The sequence below is a fragment of the Procambarus clarkii genome, chromosome 11 (genome assembly GCF_040958095.1).
Source record: "Procambarus clarkii isolate CNS0578487 chromosome 11, FALCON_Pclarkii_2.0, whole genome shotgun sequence".
NCBI classification, from domain to species: domain Eukaryota; kingdom Metazoa; phylum Arthropoda; class Malacostraca; order Decapoda; family Cambaridae; genus Procambarus; species Procambarus clarkii.
The window spans coordinates 42,990,448-43,015,154 of NC_091160.1; the positions used below are offsets into that span (position 1 = coordinate 42,990,448).

Sequence of the window (24,707 nt, forward strand, 5' to 3'; positions counted from 1 at the left end):
GCACCGAAGGAAAACTTTGTGCTGGAAATTTTCTCCAATATAGATTAGTCTTCCTTGAGAGAAACTTTCCTCGAACTCAAACCAAAATAGGCTCAGATGTGATTAATTCTCCCCTTGATGGTGATGAAAAATGGCGCCATCTACAGTGTTTTCGTTTTGAAACATTTATGCTAAATACGGGAGACTGAGCGCTGTAGCCTAACAGTACATCTTACTAAGGTTTCCACAACATAAATGTCTTTCAAAAGATATACTTGTCAGGTAAAATACCGCCATCTGCAGTGTTCTCGTTTTGAAACATTAATGCTAAATACGGGAGAGGGAACTCAGTAGCCTAACAGCACATATTATCAAAGTTTCCACAACATAAATGTGTTTCAAAAGATACAGTTGCCAGGTAGTGTCCTCGTGTCTCTCCCGTCCCAGCATCATCCCAAGTGTAATGGTGTTATCTTCACAGGAGATGACGGAGGAGGAGGCTGTGGACGGGGAGATGTTCTCCCCAGAGCTGCACCTCGCCTTCCTCAACTCGTCTGCCCACGACCCCAAGCCTTGGGATTCTATAACTCCCAATCAGCATACCTTTGTCGGCGTCTACCTCATTATTGTAGGTAAGTTACGGTGTTGGCAGCCTGATGCCCCTGTTAGCAGTAAATACGTACCTGGGAGTTAGTCAGATGTCACCGGCTGCTTCTTTGGGGTGGAGGCCTGGTCGAGGACCGGGCCGCGGGGACACTAAGCCCCGAAATCATCTCAAGATAAGTCTCATGACAGTTTACACTGTACACAGCCCACCACAGCTTACACTATGCATATAATCCTAGAATATACGGGAAGGATTCTGGTTCGAATCCTGGACAGGGTGGGAAGACATCACTCTTCGTCCCTGTTCACCCAGCAGTAATTGGGGAGCTGGTTGGAAAACAATGAGCAGATTGTGTTCTGTAGAAAGGGATGGAGGGGGTCCCAATGGAACAATATCCAAGAATAACGTTAGTCCAAAATTAGCAATGTTAATTTAACACTGATTTAACGTGGGGTGAGGCTATAGTTGTGGGAGAACAACCGGTCCAGAGGCCTGGCTTGTTAATGCTGCGGCTGATCCCAAGACGCATTTATTAATTTTAACATTATACACGACAAAAATATTAACTTGTGTAATAAAAAGTGATTATATATTAGTTCTATGTATAATTAGATGTTTAGGTTCTGTTGGCAATTATTTGTAGTACGTGGGTGAAGCATTTGCAGAGTTGTGATTCGAACAGAGGTCGTCATCGAAGCACTGTTCGAGAAATGTTCGAACGACATCATTTGAGTGTCGTGTGTAAACTACTATTCACTCATAAACAGGAGATTTAGCGGCTGGATTAACGAACATTTGGCCTTTGTTGATGAGGAGGGAGAGGGGGAGGGAGCGGTGTTGGTCTGAAAACAGGAGAGGGGGCGGACAAGGGCTTCTGTTCCAACCAGCATTAAAAACCTAATGCTACACTTCCATTCTTCTCTGTCCCCTCACCTTTATCTCTTCCCCGTCCTTCCACACCAAACTCCTCTCCATTTCTGCCCCGCTCTTCAAACGGAATTTGAAGAAGCCATAAGTCAATTTTAATTAGATACTGCCTGTAAGGATGTTAATAAGGATATTCCCTGTTTTGTTATCAGCGAGAATAATTTAATAATTCCTCTTGTCGAGGATAAGAATTAGGCTTGTAGATCCTACTGATCTAGGATGCAACTCATATCAGTTACCCAACTTCCGGGTACCTACTTACTACTAAGTGAACAGAAGCATCGGGTAAAGAGGAAACGTGCTCAACCGTTTCTGTCCCGCCTGGGGATTGAACCCCAGCCCCTCGGGAGTGAATTAAGGATGAATACATCCTTAATTGTGGAGCACAGTAGTCTATACATCCTCTGGTTCGTATCCTTATGCAAGACCATTCTCGGGGCGTCCGGGCTGGTCGGTTGCTCTCAGTCAGCTCCTATTCCGTTCTCTCTAATCTCCGTCCTGTTGCTGGGGGGACTACTGAAGTCACTATAAACTTGTTTATTATTCAACACTGTTTTTGTTCTATTCACATTGTTGCAGCTTTTTATATTAGGGTTCTTTAATGTTTATACAGTGAAGCCTGGCAGTGTAACCTCTCTGTAGCCTCCACTAACAACCTCATCAGTCATTAACGTCATTAACTATTGACACAGCTATTTCCTTCAGCTCCCCCCCCCCCCACTATCAACAAAACTGTTTCCTCCATTATTTTGGCATCTTGCATTTAACTTTTCCTAGTGATATGTCTGATTTCTTTTGATGGTTAATGTTTTTGTCGGGTATGACGGTGGGTTTGATGTTTTTTGTCGGGTATGAAGGTGGGTTTGATGTTTTTTGTCGGGTATGACGGTGGGTTTGATGTTTTTTGTCGGGTATGACGGTGGGTTTGATGTTTTTTGTCGGGTATGAAGGTGGGTTTGATGTTTTTTGTCGGGTATGACGGTGGGTTTGATGTTTTTGTCGGGTATGACAGTGGGTTTGATGTTTTTTGTCGGGTATGACGGTGGGTTTGATGTTTTTGTCGAGTATGACAGTGGGTTCGATGTTTTTGTCGGGTATGACGGTGGGTTTGATGTTTTTTGTCGGGTATGTCGGTGGGTTTGATGTTTTTGTCGGGTATGACGGTGGGTTTGATGTTTTTGTCGGGTATGACGGTAGATTTAATGTTTTTGTCGGGTATGACGGTGGGTTTGATGTTTTTGTTGGGTATGACGGTGGGTTTGATGTTTTTGTCGGGTATGACGGTAGATTTATGACTACAAACCTATATCAATCCTGCCAAACTTGTCAAAAATTTTTGAAAAACTTATATACAAGCAGCTTTACTCATATCTAGCCAAACTCAATATACTTAGCCCTTGCCAATATGGCTTCAGACCCAAAAAAAGCACTAACGATGCACTTATTAGTATGCTTAACTCGATTCATACAGCTCTTGATAAAAAGGAGCTCCCTGTTGGGTTATTTGTGGACCTGCGTAAAGCTTTTGATACTGTCAACCACCAAAACCTTCTTCTTAAACTACATCATTATGGAGTCAGAGGACACTCCCTACAATACCTCGAGTCCTACCTTACTGACAGGCTCCAATATGTTTCTGTGAATAATACAATTTCTCCCACCCTACCCATCAACATTGGTGTTCCTCAGGGCAGCATACTTGGCCCTCTCCTCTTTCTCATCTACATTAATGACCTTCCAAATGCCTCCCAACACCTCAAACCAATTCTATTTGCTGACGACACAACCTTCATTTACTCCAGTCCTGACCCTCTTGCTCTAAATGCCACAGTAAATACTGAGCTAAATAAAGTCCATCTTTGGCTAACTGCCAACAAACTCACCCTTAACATTGACAAAACCTTCTATATTCTGTTTGGCAATAAATCCTCTAGTCTTATAAATCTCAAAATAAACAATACCCAAATTTGTAACAAATTAGATGGCAAATTCCTTGGCATTCTCATTGACCACAAGCTGAATTTCCAGGGACACATTCTAAATATATCAAAAAAAGTTTCAAAAACTGTGGGCATTCTTTCTAAGATCAGATATTATGTACCACGCCCTGCTCTGGTGACTCTCTATTACTCCCTTATCTATCCTTATCTCAACTATGGTATTTGTGCTTGGGGTTCTACTACCCAAAATCACTTACGTCCTCTAATTACCCAACACAAAGCCGCTATTAGAACAATATCCAACTCTGGCCCCAGACATCACTCGGTACCCCTACTCAAATCTCTTAATATGTTAGATATTAAGTCACTGCACATTCTCTCATGTGTATTATACATATATAAAACGCTAAACTATAATGCCAATCCTGATCTTAAAAGCTTCATAGAAGGTTGTAACAGAACCCATGAGCACCACACCAGAAATAAATACAGTTTTGATATTCCTAGAGTACGTCTTAATCAAACTAGAAATGCTCTGCAAATCAAGGGGCCCAGAATGTGGAATGACCTTCCCAACCATGTTAAAGACTGTACCTCTCTCAACCAGTTTAAGATAAAAACTAAACACTACCTAATAAATTCCCTGTAATCTACCTCACTCCTCTATTGTTCAACCCATGTCTGTTATTTTCTTTTTTTTTTTTTTTTCTTTTTTTTAATCAACACTGTTTGTCAACCTATTGTATTTGTGCTGCTTTTTCAGTCATGTTCCCCCTTTTTTTTTATCTTTATTTGTATTTGTTCTCAACATCTTTTATTCTTTATGCTCAATTAGTATTAAGTTCTAGATATTAATGTTTTTTCTTGCCCGAAACGCATTGCGTAATAGTGGCTTTAGGCATTGTATGTACTAGCTCTATCTATATATCAATCCATTAATGTAACATCACTTGTATGTATATACCTTACCTGAATAAACATCTGAATCTGAATCTGAATCTGAATCTGATTTAATGTTTTTGTCGGGTATGACGGTGGGTTTGATGTTTTTTGTCGGGTATGTCGGTGGGTTTGATGTTTATTAATGTGACTGGCTATTTAATCCAACTCATCATCTTAAAAGACAGTACTAATAACAACTATTTGGCCGAACGTACAAAAATGGACTGTTGCAGCTACCAATAATCACGTTGAGTACTATTAATTTTGAGGTTTTGTTTTGATCAAAACAAATTAAATATTTCTAGGCTTAGTATGAGTATGTTCTCTACTAGGCTCTAAGATAACGTACATTAGGCCTACCATTGCTTATTTACGCCTAATACAGGAATGGTTTGGATTTTATTTTTCTATTTGGGCTAATTCAGTTATACGAAACATGAACGTTTTGGCGCTAACGGTCCAATTTTTGTACGTTTGACCAAATAGTAGTAATAAGTACTATCATTTTTGGATGATGGGCTGTTTTAAACAGGTGCTGACGCCTGTTTAAAGCTGTACAAAGCTGAAGTATTATTTTTACAAGGCCATCAAAGCCCCTTTTGTCCCGTCCACAAATTTCGGTGGAAGTATTATCAACAGCCTAGTTCATTGTTTATGTTTCTGGACTTTTCGACTGTGCATTAACATGTTACAAAGACTTATCTAAACTTCAGTTCTGGGACACATGGAAAACATTTCTCGCGTAAATATGTACTATGATCTAATTCGTCATAAAATATTTTTCAGATTTATGAATTGGATGAGTTTTGTCACTGTGGTTGATGAGCATCAGAGGGCAGGCTCATCATTGATGGTTTGAGATATTCAGTCCCCCTAGCACTCTTTCTTGTCCCTTAACAATGGACTAATACTTCCTTGGGGTTATGACAGCCTGGACGAGCGTAGTCTGAGGATAGGCTCGGGGTTCATCAACCATTTTGCTTCTTACGAAACATGTACATCTTTCCTCAGTCATGGCGGCTTTGTTTACATATATTGAACATGTTATGATCCCCGAAGGTTGTTTATAACAATAACAACCTGTGATTGTGGAGTTTACCAGGTCGTAAACTGTTTAGTGTAAACAAAGCCTCATGTATAGACAATGTCAATATTAAGGTGCCTTAATGTCTACTAATACGTCGCATTCTTAACGGATTGGTCAAACAGAATGACACACACTTGTATACAAACAATAGTTGAAGTTACATCAGCTTAACCGTGAACTTGTAAAAGTTTATATATTTCAACTTTTGATTAAAACTAAACAAAGTTTTTTTCTCATATAAATGAGTTGTTTCAATTGATAAATTTGTTGTGTACTTGTATGGAAAGAAATGTGAGCCGACTTTTGATGTATATTGACTGTTATGAAATAATATTTGGACAATACAGGTGTATAAATGTGTTTAAAGGGGCTAGGCTGTGTGCAATTGTGGCCGGCCACCTGCAGGGGTCTGTTTTGTCCTCTCTCTCTCTGTCTGTCTCTGTCTCTGTCTCTGTCTCTCTCTCTCTCTCTCTCTCTCTCTCTCTCTCTCTCTCTCTCTGTCTCTCTCTCCCTCTCTCTCTCTCTCTCTCTCTCTCTCTCTCTCTCTCTCTCTCTCTCTCTCTCTCTCTCTCTCTCTGTCTCTCTCTCTCTCTGTCTCTCTCTCTGTCTCTCTCTCTCTCTCTCTCTCTCTCTCTCTCTCTCTCTCTCTCTCTCTCTCTCTGTCTCTCTCTCCCTCTCTCTCTCTCTCTCTCTCTCTCTCTCTCTCTCTCTCTCTCTCTCTCTCTCTCTCTCTCTCTCTCTCTCTCTCTCTGTCTCTCTCTCTCTGTCTCTCTCTCTCTCTGTCTCTCTCTCTCTCTGTCTCTCTCTCTGTCTCTCTCTCTCTGTCTCTCTCTCTCTCTCTCTCTCTCTCTCTCTCTCTCTCTCTCTCTCTCTCTCTCTCTCTCTCTCTCTCTCTCTCTCTCTCTCTGTCTCTCTCTCTCTCTCTCTCTCTCTCTCTCTCTCTCTCTCTCTGTCTCTCTCTCTCTCTCTCTCTCTCTCTCTCTCTCTCTCTCTCTCTGTCTCTCTCTCTCTGTCTCTCTCTCTCTCTGTCTCTCTCTCTCTGTCTCTCTCTCTCTGTCTCTCTCTCTCTCTCTCTCTCTCTCTCTCTCTCTCTCTCTCTCTCTCTCTCTCTCTCTCTCTCTCTCTCTCTCTCTCTCTCTGTCTCTCTCTCTCTCTCTCTCTCTCTCTCTCTCTCTCTGTCTCTCTGTCTCTCTCTCTCTCTCTCTCTCTCTCTCTCTCTCTCTCTCTCTCTCTCTCTCTCTCTCTCTCTCTCTCTCTCTGTCTCTCTGTCTCTCTCTCTCTCTCTCTCTGTCTCTGTCTCTCTCTCTCTCTCTCTCTCTCTCTCTCTCTCTCTCTCTCTCTCTCTGTCTCTGTCTCTGTCTCTGTCTCTCTCTCTCTCTCTCTCTCTCTCTCTCTCTCTCTCTCTCTCTCTCTCTCTGTCTCTCTCTCTCTCTCTCTCTCTCTCTCTCTGTCTCTGTCTCTGTCTCTGTCTCTGTCTCTGTCTCTGTCTCTCTCTGTCTCTGTCTCTGTCTCTGTCTCTCTCTCTCTCTCTCTCTCTCTCTCTCTCTCTCTCTCTGTCTCTGTCTCTGTCTCTGTCTCTGTCTCTCTCTCTCTCTCTCTCTCTCCCTACTAACCCACAGTCGTTTCATTCTTACCCATCATCCTGGTATCCTGTTTCCTCCCTTGAGCCCAGTGTGAAGGTCACGTGACCACGCAGGCCGTCCTCCTAATATGGGGAGGTAAATGTAACGGCACAAGTGTAATTATATACTATTCCTTGCAGTCAAGAATTGTACTTATTACACTTTGTATTAAACCGTACTGTCAAATAATCGCCAGAATCGCACCAAAATATTGGGAATATTTGAGTTTACCTGAAAAGCTGAATAGAAAACCACGACCTGACCTAACCTTCTTAGTGTATGAGGACAAGTATTTTATTGCTTCTTAATTACAATTAGTACTTAACCTATAGCTATATTGATATTACAGTTTTATATAACTAATGAAACAAAACTAAAATCTTTCAATAAATTATAAAGTAATTCAGGATTTTTTCAAATTTTGTATAAAATCTCTAATGTTTAATAAAACAAAAAAAGAAATACTTTATATATAAAACTTGTGTATATAGAATAGAACATGAAGAATTCATCCTAAAACTGAGTGTTTGAACAGAAAACGAGAATATATGGGGAGATAAATGTAACAGCCCAAGTAACTGTAATTATGTACTATTACTAGTAGTCACGAATTGTACTTATTACAGTTAGTATTAAACCATACTGTCAAATCGGAGGTTGCGTTGCAAGTTTACACACACAGGAATGGCTCAAGGCTCTTAATCATGGGCGATTTCAACCATGGAAAGATAGACTGGGAGAATGGGGACCCACATGGTGGTGCAGATACATGGAGAGCTAAGCTCTTGGAAGTGTCAACAAGGAACTTTCTGAGCCAACATGTCAGGGAACCCACAAGAGTGAGAGACAATGACGAACCAGCTAGACTCGACTTGATATTCACCCTGAATGAGTCAGAAATAAGGGAAGTCAAGGCTGAAGCCCCCATAGGAATGAGTGACCACAGTGTATAGACACTTGAGTACTTGGTGGAGGTAGGGATAACCCATCCAAGGATGGGATCGGAGGGAAAAAGACTAAATTACCGAAGAGGAAAATATGACGAGATGAGGAACTTCCTCAGAGGAATACCATGGGAAACAGAACTTAAGAGACAAGACTGTACAGGATATGATGGATTTTGTCACCCAGAAGTGCCAGGAAGCTGCAGACAGGGTTATCCCTGTCTAAAAGAAGAAAAACGAAAAACAACAGAAAAACCCATGGTTCAACTAGGAATGCAAGGTAGAGAAGCAACTGAGTAAAAGAATATGGAGAAACTACAGAAATAACAGAACACCAGAGAGCAGGGAGAGATACCAGAGGGCCAGAAATGAGTACCTCAGAGTGAGGAGGGAAGCAGAGAGACAGTTTGAAAATGACATAGCGGGTAAAGCCAAGACCCAACCAAAGCTGCTGCACAGCCACATCAGGAGGAAAACAGCAGTGAAGGAAGATGTGATGAAGCTGCGAAAAGGGGAGAACAGATACACAGAGAATGACAAGGAGGTGTGTGAAGAACTCAACAAGAGATTCCAGGAGGTCTTCACAATAGAACAAGGAGAAGCCCCTGCCTGCACTAGATGAGGAGGAGGCAAACCAAGCAACCTTGGAGGAATTTGACCTCACCAGTGATGAGGCCAAAAGGTGTCTGCTGGAACTAGATGTGACAAAGGCTGTTGGGCCTGACAGAATCTCACCATGGATACTAAAGGAAAGTGCAGAAGCACTAAGTGTGCCACTCTCTATGGTATATAACAGGTCACTGGAAACAGGAGACTTACCAGAAAGTTGGAAGACAGCTAACGTGGTCCCAATATACAAGAAGGGTGACAGGCAAGAGTCACTGAACTACAGGTCAGTGTCCCTAACTTGTATACCAAGCAAGGTGATGGAAAAAATCGTGAGGTAAAGGCTCGTAGAGCATCTGGAGGGAAATAACTTTGTAACGCACCACCAACATGGGTTCAGGGATGGTAAATTGTGCCTCACAGGTTTAATAGATTTCTATGACCAGGCAACAAAAATTAGGCAGGAAAGAGATGGGTGGGCCGACTGCATTTTCCTGGACTGCCAGAAAGCCTTTGACACAGTACCCCATAAAAGGCTGTTAAAAAAGTCGGAGCAACAGGCAGGAGTAAAAGGGAAGGTGCTCCAGTGGATAAGGGAGTACTAAAGCAACAGGAAACAGCGTGTAACGGTGAGGGGGGAGACATCAGAGTGGCGAGATGTCACCAGCGGAGTCCCACAGGGCTCAGTACTTGGACCCATCCTGTTTCTATGTGAACAATCTTCCGGAGGGTATAGACTCATTCTTTTCAATGTTTGCTGATGATGCAAAAATTATGAGAAGAATCGAGACGGATGAAGATAGACAGAGACTACAGAATGACCTGGACAAACTGGAGGAATGGTCTAGAAAATGGTTGCTAAAGTTCAACTCAGGAAAATGTAAGGTAATGAAATTAGGCGAAGGGAGCAGGAGGCTGAACACAAGGTATCATCTGGGAGGTGAAATCCTGCAAGAGTCAAATAGAGAGAAAGATCTGGGGGTTGATATCACACCGAACCTGTCCCCAGAGGCCCACATCAAAAGAATATCATCAGCGGCATATGCTAGACTTGTCAACATAAGAACTGCCTTTAGAAACTTGTGTAAGGAGTCGTTCAGGACCCTGTATACCACTTATGTCAGACCAATCCTGGAGTATGCAGCTCCAGCCTGGAGTCCATACCTAGTTAAACACAAGACAAAGTTAGAGAAGATTCAGCGGTATGCCTCCAGGCTCGTCCCGGAACTGAGAGGAATGAGCTACGAGGAAAGGCTAAAGGAGCTGAACCTCACATCCCTGGAAAACAGAAGAGTAAGGGAAGACATGATAACCACCTACAAAATTGTCAGGGGAATTGACAGGGTGGACAAAGACAAACTCTTCAGCACGGGTGAGACACGAACAAGGGGACACAGGTGGAAACTTAGTAACCAAATGAGCCACAGAGACATTAGAAAGAACTTTTTCAGTGTCAGAGTAGTTAATAAATGGAATGCATTAGGCAGTGATGTGGTGGAGGCTGACTCCATACACAGTTTCAAGTGTAGATATGATAGAGCCCAGTAGGCTCAGGAACCTGTACACCAGTTGATTGACAGTTGAGAGGCGTGACCAAAGAGCCAAAGCTCAACCCCCGCAAGCACAATTAGGTGATTACACACACACACACACACACACACACACACACACACACACACACACACACACACACACACACACACACACACACATTGTCTTGTGACCATCGTGTTGGGTGGACGTGGGTTGGGAGCTCCTGTCTCACTAGTGGAGTGGGAGGGGTAATCAGGCAGCTTCGAAGTGAAAAAGTGTGTACAAGTGAATGAAAAAACCTTGAGTTTTGGCCAGAGCCATAAAGTAGTGAAGAAAAACAGTTTAAATAGCGTAATTCAAAATAGTTGTAGTATTGTGGCAGTGTGTAGTGTGGAGCAGACCTCACCGACCTCTGACCGCGTGACCTCACCCCGGCAGCAACCCTCCTACCACCACGGGGACGACGCTTGGAGATTCACTCACCTATTGTGTTAGCAGGACGGTAAGATACTTGGAACCCCTGTGGGTAAGGTTGCATTATAGCAATGACTAGGTCAGGAAGGGCGTCTAGGTCCAGCAGTATTATGATTGAGGAAGAAGATAGGTTTGTGGAGAAGATGATTGGGAAATTTGTAGAGAAGAGGGATGTTTGGATAGGTGATCTAATCCAGGGGATTAAAAGTGAAGTCTTTAATAAGATACAGGGCGAGGTTCAAAGACTCAAACAAGAGTTTATGGATTATATTCAAGAGGAAATCAGGAAGAGCAGGGTAGAATGGCAAGGAGAAATATCTAGGCTTACTAATGAATTTGGCAGGAATAAGGGAAGCTTGGCAGGGGAAGGGGAAGTAGTAGTAGTAGGTGGAGTAGCGGGTGTAGGAGGGGTGGGGGTCAGCCAGGGAGAGGGCCACCAGCATGACCCTGAACTGAGAAAGAGGACAATCATAATCCATGGATTACTTGAAGCCAGGGCACCATCGAGGCAGGAAAGGATGGAGATTGAGGATTTGGAACTACAGGGGATCTTGAGAGACATGAGAGCCCAGATGGCAGGGAATGAGGTGCAAGTCCACCGACGCATTGGACCATACAACTGTAACAGGAAACGACCTGTCCTGGTACAGTTCACTAACGAAGAGGCAGTGGATTACATACTGCATCACAAACACCTACTCAGAGGTAGCGAAAATTACTACAACGTATTTATTGACAAATTCATGACGAAGGAGGAACAGATTGCCCACAGAGCAAGCAAACAACAATACGACTCTTCCCATTTGAGCGCAGCTACACACCCCAGTGCTAATCCACCCCATGCTAACCAGCTCACACGTGCTTCTCAGGTCACCCCTTTCCCAAATCAGCCGCCCCTGCTTATCTCCCCAGCACATCCCTTGACCCCTCTGACCCCACTGGAGTCAAATTCATCCCACATTCCAAGGACCCCCTCATCACCTCAACCCCCAAAACCCGTCCAGCCCTCGTCCCCTCAACCCCCAAAACCCACCCAGCTCTCATCTCCTCAACCCCCAAATCCCATCCAGACCTCATCCCCTCAACCCCAAGAACCCACCCAGACCTCATCCCCTCAACACCCAAAGCCTACCCTGCCCTCACCCCTCCTCATCCCCTCTCCTTCCATGTGACCCCCCACCCTTGCGAGGGAGGTGGGAGGTCCCCCCCACCCCCTCTATCCATCCCCCTCCCAACCTCTCAACCTCTATCTGTCTCCCAACCTTACGCCATCTCCCAACCCCTCTATGCCCTCCCTAATCTTCAGACCCAGTATGCCCTTCCTACTCCAGACCTACCTACCCAGGCCCTACCCCAGACCCTCCTACCTACCTTCCTAGAAGCCCAGCCCCCAGTAGCCCCCCAAGCACCCCTCCTGAACTCTTTCACCCCCCATACACCCCCCGGACCCCCCCAGACACCCCCTGGATCCCCCCGGACATCCCCCGGACCCTCCCCGCCCCCAGTCATCCCCCAGACACCCCCCAGATCCCCCAGATCCCCTCTGCCCCCAGTCACCCCCCAGACATCCCCCAGATCCCCCCAGACCCCCAGAGAAAGGGAGAACTCTGGTACAAGAGTTTCCATGAAGAATCTCAAGGTTTGGTACACCAATGCTGATGGGGTATCTAATAAAGCAGAAGAGATAAAAGAAAGAGTGAGTGAAGCAGATCCTGACATAGTTGCAATTGTGGAAACTAAAATTAATGACATGATCTCAGATGCTATCTTTCCTGAAGGGTACCAGGTGATACGAAAAGAGAGGACACAGAGACAGGGAGGGGGAGTAGCACTCCTAATAAAGCGGAAATGGAAGTTTGAAGACCTGGGAAATCGAGTTACCAATGAGTGCACAAGCTTCATACATGGAACTCTGACAGTAGATGGGAGGAAGATTGTGATCATGGTAATCTACAATCCCCCACCAAACAGTAGAAGACCCAGGCAGGAGTATGATGACAACAACAAAGCATGTATTGATGAACTGCAGAAGGCAGCAACACTAGCCCACAGAATGAGAGCGAAGCTGCTGATCATGGGGGACCTAAATCATGGAGAGATAAATTGGGAATCAAGGAATCCCCATGGAGGGGATGAAACGTGGGGAGCAAAATTAGTAGATGTTATAGACAGGAATTTCCTGACACAACATGTGAAGGAAGACACAAGGGAAAGAGGAGGAGATGCACCGAGCCTATTAGACCTGATTTTCACCCAGAACGTAGAAGATATCGAGAATTTAGAGCATGAAATACCTCTAGGGGCCAGTGACCATTGTGTCCTAGTCTTTGACTACATGATGGAATTCAAAATTATGACCATGGGACAAGAGATCTGGGAAAGGAGAGCTGACTACAGGAAAGGGGACTATATGAGGATAAGGGACTATCTGGGTGAAGTGCAGTGGGAGGAAGAAATTAGAGGAAAAACAGTCCAAGATATGATGGACCTAGTCATACAGAAATGCCAGGAGGCCGAAGAGAGATTTATACCAACGGTAAAGGGAAAAAATAAGAAGGAATATAATAACCCATGGTTTAATAGACAGTGTCAGGAAGCAAAAATGGCCAGCAGGCGGGAGTGGAGGAAGTACAGAAGACAAAGAACAGAGGACAACAGAAGCAGATACAACAGAGCTAGGAACGATTACATTAACATAAGACGAACATCGGAAAGGGACTATGAGAACGATATTGCAATCAAAGCGAAAAAAACAACCTAAGTTACTACACAGTCATATAAGAAGAAAAATGTCGGTGAACGACCAAGTGACAAGACTAAGGAAGACAGAGGGGGCATATACTGAAAGTGACAAGGAAATCTGCGAGGCACTGAATGCCAGTTTCCATGGAGTGTTCACTACCGAGCCTGAGCAGCTCCCATTGTTGGAAGGGGTTACCCTAGATGAAAGACTATCAGATATAGAGGTGACAGCAGAGGAGGTAATGAAACAGTTGACAACTCTAGATGCAACTAAAGCAGTTGGACCAGACAAAGTATCACCGTGGATACTAAAAGAAGCAGCACAGGCCCTCAGCGTGCCTCTGGCAATGATCTTTAATGAGTCACTTATGTCAGGAGAATTGCCCAGTTGCTGGAAGAAGGCAAATGTCGTGCCGATCTTCAAGAAAGGAGATAGGGAGGAGGCACTTAACTACAGACCTGTATCACTGACAAGCATCCCCTGTAAAATACTGGAAAGAATAATTAGGCTACGACTGGTTGCACACCTGGAGAACATTAGGTTTGTGAACAAACATCAACATGGGTTCTGGACAGGGAAATCGTGCCTAACAAACCTTCTGGAATTCTATGATAAAATAACGAGGATAAGACAGGACAGAGATGGTTGGGCAGACTGCATATTTCTGGACTGCCAAAAAGCCTTTGATACAGTACCGCACATGAGACTGCTGTTCAAGCTCGAGAGGCAGGCGGGGGTGGGGGGAAAGGTCCTAGAATGGATAAGGAACTACCTAACAGGAAGGAGCCAAAGAGTTACGGTAAGGGGCGAGAAGTCGGACTGGCGAACAGTAACAAGTGGAGTACCACAAGGATCGGTGCTGGGACCAATTCTATTTCTTGTGTATGTTAACGACATGTTTACAGGCGTAGAGTCCTACATGTCGATGTTTGCGGATGATGCAAAGTTGATGAGAAGAGTTGTGACAGATGAGGATTGCAGGATCCTCCAAGAGGACCTGAACAGATTGCAGAGATGGTCAGAGAAATGGCTACTAGAATTCAACACGAGCAAATGTAAAGTTATGGAAATGGGACTAGGAGATAGGAGACCAAAGGGACAGTACACAATGAAGGGGAACAGCCTACCTGTAACGACGCGTGAAAGAGACCTGGGGGTGGACGTAACACCTAATCTATCTCCTGAGGCACATATTAATAGGATAACGACAGCAGCGTACTCTACACTGGCAAAAGTTAGAACATCATTCAGAAACCTAAGTAAGGAGGCATTTAGGGCGCTTTACACTGCCTACGTAAGGCCAGTCTTAGAGTATGCCGCCTCATCATGGAGTCCCCATCTGAAGAAGCATATAATGAAACTGGAAAAGGTTCAGAGGTTTGCAACGAGACTCGTCCCAGAGCTACGAGGGATGGGGTATGAAGAGCGCCTGAGGGAACTGTGCCTTACGACACTAGAAAGAAGAAGGGAGAGGGGGGACATGATAGGAACGTATAAGATACTCAGAGGAATTGACAGAGTGGACATAGACGAAATGTTCACACGGAATAGTAACAGAACGAGAGGACATGGATGGAAGCTTGAAACTCAGATGAGTCACAGAGATGTAAGGAAGTTTTCTTTTAGCGTGAGAGTAGTGGGGAAATGGAATGCACTTCAGGAACAGGTTGTGGAAGCAAATACTATTCATAATTTTAAAACCAGGTATGATAGGGAAATGGGACAGGAGTCATTGCTGTAAACAACCGATGCTCGAAAGGCGGGATCCAAGAGTCAATGCTCGATCCTGCAAGCACATATAGGTGAGTACATATAGGTGAGTACACACACACACACACACACATACACACACTGAATTACGTGTGCTGAATCTTCAGGAAATATGTCCTCTAGAGCCCAGGGGGGATTAACAGCATCTCTGCTTGAAAAGACTTGAGGGAAATCTCAGCTTTGCCTCACCCCCCCCCCTCCCTTCTTCCCCCTCACCTTACCCGGAGCCGCTCTACACCATTCCACACCCGCCGAACGCTCCACACCCGCCGAACGCTCCACACCCGCCGAACGCTCCACACCCGCCGAACACTCCACACCCGTCGAACGCGCCACACCCGCCGAACACTCCACACCCCTCCCCGTACCACACCAGACAATCTCCATACCTCGGCCACATCGTTCCCTTTGACTCTTCTCTTGGCCCACCCCAGACACCTGGGGGCCCCTTTCAACACCTGGCCCTCTCGGCCCCGCCAAGGCTTTCATTCCTGTCAATAGTATATCCCGCGCTCTCTCGCTCCTGTCAAAGAGCTTTAAGAGCTCAGCGCACACAGTGTCTGATTATGGCCCCTCCCACGGTCTCCTCTCCCACGCTATACGCTTCTCCCATAGGCCCCCACGCCTCTCCCACACGCCCTCCCAGGCCCCGGGCCTCTCCCACACGCCCTCCCAGGCCCCGGGCCTCTCCCACACGCCCTCCCAGGTCCGGGCCTCTCCCAGTCTTCCCTTTCTCAAGCCCCACCTTAAAACAGGTACCAACCACTGAGGAGCCCACGCTCGGGATATTGATCAACTCAGGTACTCCTTCTCCAACCATACGCCACACACACACACACACACACACACACACACACACACACACACACACACACACACACACACACACACACACACACACACACACACACACACACCACACACACACACCTGACGCCCCCACCATGATTAATATTGATCCACTTTGACTAGAGGGAGAGAGACAGACACAGACAGAATACAAATGGCAATATATACCACACCCACACACATGATCCACAAAAGGCTGTTACAAAAGTTGGAGTAACAGGCAGGAGTAAAAGGGAAGGTGCTCCAGTGGATAAGGGAGGAGTACAAGGTAAGGTGCTCCAGTAGATAAGGGAGGAGTAAAAGGGAAGGTGCTCCAGTGGATAAGGGAGGAGTACAAGGGAAGGTGCTCCAGTGGATAAGGGAGGAGTAAAAGGGAAGGTGCTCCAGTGGATAAGGGAGGAGTACAAGGTAAGGTGCTCCAGTGGATAAGGGAGGAGTACAAGGTAAGGTGCTCCAGTGGATAAGGGAGGAGTACAAGGTAAGGTGCTCCAGTGGATAAGGGAGGAGTACAAGGTAAGGTGCTCCAGTGGATAAGGGAGGAGTACAAGGGAAGGTGCTCCAGTGGATAAGGGAGGAGTACAAGGGAAGGTGCTCCAGTGGATAAGGGAGGAGTACAAGGTAAGGTGCTCCAATGGATAAGGGAGGAGTACAAGGTAAGGTGCTCCAGTGGACAAGGGAGGAGTACAAGGTAAGGTGCTCCAGTGGATAAGGGAGTACCTAAGCAACAGGAAACAGCGAGTAACGGTGAGGGGAGAGACATCAGAGTGGCGAGATGTCACCAGCGGAGTCCCACAGGGCTCAGTACTTGGACCCATCCTGTTTCTAATATATGTGAACGATCTTCCAGAGGGTATAGACTCATTCCTCTCAATGTTTGCTGATGATGCAAAAATTACGAGAAGAATCAAGACAGATGAAGATAGACAGAGACTACAGAATGACCTGGACAAACTGGAGGAATGGTCTAGAAAATGGTTGCTAAAGTTCAACTCAGGAAAATGTAAGGTAATGAAATTAGGCGAAGGGAGCAGGAGGCTGAACACAAGGTATCATCTGGGAGGTGAAATCCTGCAAGAGTCAAATAGAGAGAAAGATCTGGGGGTTGATATCACACCGAACTTGTCCCCAGAGGCCCACATCAAAAGAATATCATCAGCGGCATATGCTAGTCTGGCCAACATAAGAACTGCCTTTTGAAACTTATGTAAGGAATCATTCGGAATCTTGTATGCCACGTATGTCAGACCAATCCTGAAGTATGCAGTTCCTGTCTGGAGTCCATACCTAGTTAAACACAAGGCAAAGTTAGAGAGGATTCAGAGGTATGCCACCAGACTAGTTCCAGAACTGAGAGGTATGAGCTACGAGGAAAGGCTAAGTGAGCTAAACCTCACGTCTCTGGAAGACAGAAAAGTAAGGGAAGACATGACTACCACCTACAAAATTCTTAGGGTAATTGACAGGGTGGACAAAGACAAACTCTTTAGCGCGGGTGGGACACGAACAAGAGGACACAGGTGGAAACTTAATTAGTACCCAAATGAGCCACAGAGACATTAGAATTTTTTTCAGTGTCAGAGTAGTGAATGCATTAGGCAGTGATGTGGTGGAGGCTGACTCCATACACAGTTTCAAATGTAGATATGATAGAGCCCAATAGGCTCAGGAACCTGTACACCAGTTGATTGACGGTTGAGAGGCGGGACCAAAGAGACATAAATCAACCCCCGCAAGCACAACTAGGTGAGTACAAGAGCTATCTGTTTCCCACGAATCTACATTCTGCCAGGTGAGCAGAAGCATCAGGTGTTAGACACGGGCCTAAACCTCTCTACCCTGCCTGGACACCCATCTTAAGTCCAATTGGTGAGCAGACTATAGATTAATTTTGTATATATTAAAGTGATTTGATTTGGTGTATATTGTATTATATAATTTTATATGTATTTCTATTTGGTGTATATTGTATATAGCCTGTGTATATATATCTAGGTCCCCCCCCCCCCGAAGGTGGAACTACTGACCCTCCCCAGGATGCAACCCACAACAGTTGACTAACTCCCGGGTACCTGTTTACTGCTGGGTAAACAGAGGCATTAGGTGAACGAAAACGTACTCAATAATTTTAGTCCTGTCGGTGTGATATGTTGGTAGTTCCCTACACATCATTCCTGCCTCATCTACCCCTACTGTCAAGGGTGCTCTACTCATCTACCCCGTGTATCAAGGGTGCCCCTACCCCTCTACCCCTTGTATCAAGGGTGCCCGTACCGCCCTACCCCATGTATGAAGGGTGCCCCTACCCCATGTATGAAGGGTGCCCCTGTCTACCCCATGTATGAAGGGTGCCCTACCCCTCTACACCATGTATGAAGGGTGCCCTACCCCCTCTACCCCATGTATGAAGGGTGCCCCTGTCTACCCCATGTATGAAGGGTGCCCCTGTCTACCCCACGTATGAAGGGTGCCCTACCCCATGTATGAAGGGTGCCCCTGTCTACCCCATGTATGAAGGGTGCCCCTGTCTACCCCATGTATGAAGGGTGCCCTACCCCACGTATGAAGGGTGCCCCTGTCTACCCCATGTATGAAGGGTGCCCCTGTCTACCCCACGTATGAAGGGTGCCCTACCCCATGTATGAAGGGTGCCCCTGTCTACCCCATGTATGAAGGGTGCCCCTGTCTACCCCATGTATGAAGGGTGCCCTACCCCACGTATAAAGGGTGCCCCTGTCTACCCCATGTATGAAGGGTGCCCCTGTCTACCCCACGTATGAAGGGTGCCCCTACCCCATGTATGAAGGGTGCCCCTGTCTACCCCATGTATGAAGGGTGCCCCTGTCTACCCCATGTATGAAGGGTGCCCCTACCCCATGTATGAAGGGTGCCCCTGTCTACCCCATGTATGAAGGGTGCCCCTGTCTACCCCATGTATGAAGGGTGCCCCAGTCTACCCCATGTATGAAGGGTGCCCCTGTCTACCCCATGTATGAAGGGTGCCCCTGTCTACCCCATGTATGAAGGGTGCCCTACCCCACGTATGAAGGGTGCCGCTACCCACCTACCGTGATACTCTGGGGTGCCGGTACTGACCACCACCGTCCCCCCAGGGGTGGTGGGGACGCTGGACAACGCCCTGGTGGTGGCCATGTTTATAAAGTTCCCGGGCCTGATGACCCCGTCCAACCTGCTCTTGCTGAACCTCTGCCTCACTGACCTGGGCATGTGCCTCTTCGCCGGCTTCCCCTTCAGCGGCCTCTCCTCCCTCGCTGGAAGGTAAGACCTCCCTTATTAAGGTAATGCTGTACACAGTCTCTACAGTAGGGTAGGGTGGTGCGAGGGAATAGTTGTAATTTAGGGACAATGGGTAAGGCGGGCAGGGATAAAACACTTGTGTATCTAAACTCTACGGTCATCACACGACATGTTTCACTACCTGCTCCCTGGTGAGGGGACGGGAGGGGAGGGGGGTGCACATTCAATATTCCCAAAACTCCAGCTATTGTCCCGGCACAAAAGGTTCGACAATGGTGATAATTGACCATTGTTGGGTGCTCACTTGTGCTCAGGTATTGATACAAATTAGTCAGGATTGAGCTGACTGTAATGTGTGCTCCTGTTGGTGAGATCTTTATCACCAGGACACAACACGCCGTGACAGACAGACAGAGAGAGAGAGAGAGAGACTGTAATGTGTGCTCCTGTTGGTGAGATCTTTATCACCAGGACACAACACGCCGTGACAGACAGACAGAGAGAGAGAGAGAGAGACTGTAATGTGTGCTCCTGTTGGTGAGATCTTTATCACCAGGACACAACACGCCGTGACAGACAGACAGACAGAGAGAGAGAGAGACTGTAATGTCTGCTCCTGTTGGTGAGATCTTTATCACCAGGACACAACACGCCGTGACAGACAGACAGAGAGAGAGAGAGAGAGACTGTAATGTGTGCTCCTGTTGGTGAGATCTTTATCACCAGGACACAACACGCCGTGACAGAGAGACAGACAGACAGAGAGAGAGAGAGAGAGACTGTAATGTGTGCTCCTGTTGGTGAGATCTTTATCACCAGGACACAACACGCCGTGACAGAGAGACAGACAGACAGAGAGAGAGAGAGAGAGACTGTAATGTGTGCTCCTGTTGGTGAGATCTTTATCACCAGGACACAACACGCCGTGACAGACAGACAGACAGACAGAGAGAGAGAGAGAGAGACTGTAATGTGTGCTCCTGTTGGTGAGATCTTTATCACCAGGACACAACACGCCGTGACAGACAGACAGACAGAGAGAGAGAGAGACAGAGAGAGAAAAAAAAGAGAGATAAAGGTATCTGAGGTGTCCAAATTTTAACCTCCAGGAGGTTATTCTGTTGACAAACTTTGTCCACAAATGGAATATGTTAAGATAATTTTTTTTTTTTTTTTTTTTTTTTTTTGAGATATATACAAGAGTTGTTACATTCTTGTAGAGCCATTAGTACGCGTAGCGTTTCGGGCAAGTCTTTAATCCTATGGTCCCTGGAATACGATCCCCCGCCGCGAAGAATCGTTTTTTCATCCAAGTACACATTTTACTGTTGCGTTAAACAGAGGCTACAGTTAAGGAATTGCGCCCAGTAAATCCTCCCCGGCCAGGATACGAACCCATGACATAGCGCTCGCGGAACGCCAGGCGAGTGTCTTACCACGGAGACTGTAGATAATGTTGTAAGGGGCTCTTCTCTAGTTAGGTGACTGGGGAAGGACTTCCTAGGGACCTCTTAGGGACCTCTTAGGGACCTCATAAGTCAGCAGGCGGGGTCCCCCAGCACTGTAAGTGTGTACAGGTCTCTACGGCACCATCTCCACCACCATCTTACACATGCTTCTTGCAATATAATGTATGTCTCCCCAACACTCCCCAACCCTCCCCAACCCTCCCCAACACTCTCCAACACTCCCCAACCCTCCCCAACCCTCCCCAACACTCTCCAACACTCCCCAACACTCCCCAACACTCCCCAACCCTCCCCAACACTCTCCAACACTCCCCAACCCTCCCCAACACTCCCCAACACTCCCTAACCCTCCCCAACACTCCCCAACACTCCCCATCCCTCACCAATCCTCCCCAACACTCCCTAACCCTCCCCATCACTCCCCAAGTCTCCCCAACACTCCCCAAGTCTCCCCAACACTCCCCAACACTCCCTAACCCTCCCCAACACTTCCCAACACTCCCTAACACTCCCCAAGCCTCCCCAACACTCCCCAAGTCTCACCAACCCTCCCCAAGCCTCACCAAGCCTCCCCAACCCTCCCCAACTCTCCCCAACACTCCCCAAGCCTCACCAACACTCCCCAACCCTCCTCAACACTCCCCAAGCCTCACCCAGCCTCCCCAACACTCCCCAACCGTCCCCAACACTCCCCAAGCCTGCCCAACCCTCCCCAAGCCTCACCAACACTCCCCAAGCCTTGTCAACCCTCCCCAAGCCTCCCCAACCATCCAGAAGCCTGACCCAAGCCTGCCGAACCCTCCCCAACACTCCCCAAGCCTCCCCAACACTCCCCAAGCCTCCCCAACACTCCCCAAGCCTCACCAACCCTCCCCAACACTCACCAACCCTCACAAACCCTCACCAAGCCTCACCAACACTCCCCAAGCCTCCCATCCCTCCCCAACCCTCCTCAACCCTCCCCAACACTCCCCAACCCTCCCCAACCGTCACAAACCCTCCCCAAGCCTCACCAACCCTCCCCAACCGTCACCAACCCTCCCCAAGCCTCACCAACCCTCCCCAACACTCCCCAACCCTCCCCAACCGTCACCAACCCTCCCCAAGCCTCCCCAACCCTCCCCAACACTCACCGACCCTCACAAACCCTCACCAACACTCCCCAAGCCTCCCATCCCTCCCCAACCCTCCCCAACCCTCCTCAACCCTCCCCAACACTCCCCAACCCTCCCCAACCGTCACCAACCCTCCCCAAGCCTCACCAACCCTCCCCAACCGTCACCAACCCTCCCCAAGCCTCACCAACACTCCCCAACCCTCCCCAACCGTCACCAACCCTCCCCAAGCCTCACCAACCCTCCCCAACACTCCCCAACCCTCCCCAACCGTCACCAACCCTCCCCAAGCCTCCCCAACCCTCCCCAACACTCACCAACCCTCACAAACCCTCAACAAGCCTCCCCATCCCTCCCCAACCCTCCTCAACCCTCCTCAACCCTCCCCAACCCTCCCCAACCGTCACCAACCCTCCCCAAGCCTCCCCAAGCCTCCCCAACCGTCACCAAGCCTCCCCAACCGTCACCAAGCCTCCCCAACCGTCACCAAGCCTCCCCAACCCTCCCCAACCGTCACCAAGCTTCCCCAAGCCTCCCCAACCCTCCCCAACCGTCACCAAGCCTCCCCAAGCCTCCCCAACCGTCACCAAGCCTCCCCAACCGTCACCAAGCCTCTCCAAGCCTCCCATCCCTCCCCATCCCTCCCCAACCCTCCTCAACCCTCCCCAACCGTCACCAAGCCTCCCCAACCCTCCCCAACCGTCACCAAGCCTCCCCAACCGTCACCAAGCCTCCCCAACCCTCCCCAACCGTCACCAAGCCTCCCCAACCGTCACCAAGCCTCCCCAACCGTCACCAAGCCTCCCCAACCCTCCCCAACCGTCACCAAGCCTCCCCAAGCCTCCCCAACCGTCACCAAGCCTCCCCAAGCCTCCCCAAGCCTCCCCAACCGTCACAAAGCCTCCCCAACCCTCCCCAACCGTCACCAAGCCTCCCCAACCCTCCCCAACCGTCACCAAGCCTCCCCAAGCCTCCCCAACCGTCACCAAGCCTCCCCAACCGTCACCAAGCCTCCCCAACCGTCACCAAGCCTCCCCAACCGTCACCAAGCCTCCCCAAGCCTCCCCAACCGTCACCAAGCCTCCCCAACCCTCCCCAACCGTCACCAAGCCTCCCCAACCGTCACCAAGCCTCCCCAACCGTCACCAAGCCTCCCCAAGCCTCCCCAACCGTCACCAAGCCTCCCCAACCGTCACCAACACTCCCCAAGCCTCCCCAACCGTCACCAAGCCTCCCCAAGCCTCCCATCCCTCCCCAACCCTCATCAACCCTCCCCAAGCCTCCCCAACCGTCACCAAGCCTCCCCAAGCCTCCCCAACCGTCACCAAGCCTCCCCAAGCCTCCCCAACCGTCACCAAGCCTCCCCAAGCCTCCCATCCCTCCCCAACCCTCCCCAACCGTCACCAACACTCCCCAAGCCTCCCATCCCTCCCCATCCCTCCCCAACCCTCCTCAACCCTCCTCAACCCTCCCCAACCCTCCCCAACCGTCACCAACCCTCCCCAAGCCTCCCCAACCCTCCCCAACCGTCACCAAGCCTCCCCAAGCCTCCCCAACCCTCCCCAAGCCTCCCCAAGAGTGACCCAACAGTGGTGGCCATGCTGCAGGTGGCTGTACGGGGACATGGGGTGCCAGTACTACGCCTTCACGGGCTTCCTCATGGGCAACGCCAACCTCAACAACCACCTCATGATCGCCCTCGACCGCTACCTCATAACCTGTCGCAACGACCTGCGTGAGTACCCGCTCCTCCCCCCACCCTCCTGTGTGTCACCTGCTGTGTGTGTCACCTGCTGTGTGTGTGTCACTTGCTGTGTGTGTCACCTGCTGTGTGTGTCACTTGCTGTGTGTGTCACCTGCTGTGTGTGTGTCACTTGCTGTGTGTGTCACCTGCTGTGTGTGTGTCACTTGCTGTGTGTGTCACCTGCTGTGTGTGTCACCTGCTGTGTGTGTCACCTGCTGTGTGTGTCACCTGCTGTGTGTGTGTCACTTGCTGTGTGTGTCACCTGCTGTGTGTGTCACCTGCTGTGTGTGTCACCTGCTGTGTGTGTGTCACCTGGTGTGTGTGTGTCACCTGCTGTGTGTCACTTGCTGTGTGTGTCACCTGCTGTGTGTGTGTGTCACCTGGTGTGTATGTGTGTCACCTGGTGTGTATGTGTGTCACCTGCTGTGTGTCACCTGATGTGTGTGTGTCACCTGCTGTGTGTGTCACCTGCTGTGTGTGTCACCTGCTGTGTGTGTGTCACTTGCTGTGTGTGTCACCTGCTGTGTGTGTGTCACTTGCTGTGTGTGTCACCTGCTGTGTGTGTGTCACCTGCTGTGTGTGTCACTTGCTGTGTGTGTCACCTGCTGTGTGTGTCACCTGCTGTGTGTGTCACCTGCTGTGTGTGTCACTTGCTGTGTGTGTCACCTGCTGTGTGTGTGTCACTTGCTGTGTGTGTCACCTGCTGTGTGTGTGTCACCTGCTGTGTGTGTCACCTGCTGTGTGTGTCACCTGCTGTGTGTGTGTCACCTGCTGTGTGTGTCACCTGCTGTGTGTGTCACTTGCTGTGTGTGTCACCTGCTGTGTGTGTCATCTGCTGTGTGTATCACCTGCTGTGTGTGTCACCTGCTGTGTGTGTCACCTGCTGTGTGTGTCACCTGGTGTGTGTGTCACCTGCTGTGTGTGTCACCTGCTGTGTGTGTCACCTGCTGTGTGTGTCACCTGGTGTGTGTGTCATCTGGTGTGTGTGTCACCTGCTGTGTGTGTGTCACCTGCTGTGTGTGTCACCTGCTGTGTGTGTCACCTGCTGTGTGTGTCACTTGCTGTGTGTGTCACTTGCTGTGTGTGTCACCTGCTGTGTGT

The 24,707-nt window shown here is 48.3% G+C and overlaps 1 protein-coding gene across 1 annotated transcript in view; it reads left to right on the forward strand.

The window, feature by feature from the left end:
• LOC123758446 (visual pigment-like receptor peropsin) overlaps positions 1-24,707 on the forward strand; it is a 64,377-nt gene that overhangs the window by 26,672 nt on the left and 12,998 nt on the right. The window contains exons 4-6 of the mRNA XM_045742876.2: positions 461-611; positions 19,134-19,299; positions 23,470-23,597. Coding sequence (XP_045598832.2) covers positions 461-611; positions 19,134-19,299; positions 23,470-23,597 — 445 coding nt within the window. The remainder of the gene's footprint in view (positions 1-460; positions 612-19,133; positions 19,300-23,469; positions 23,598-24,707) is intronic.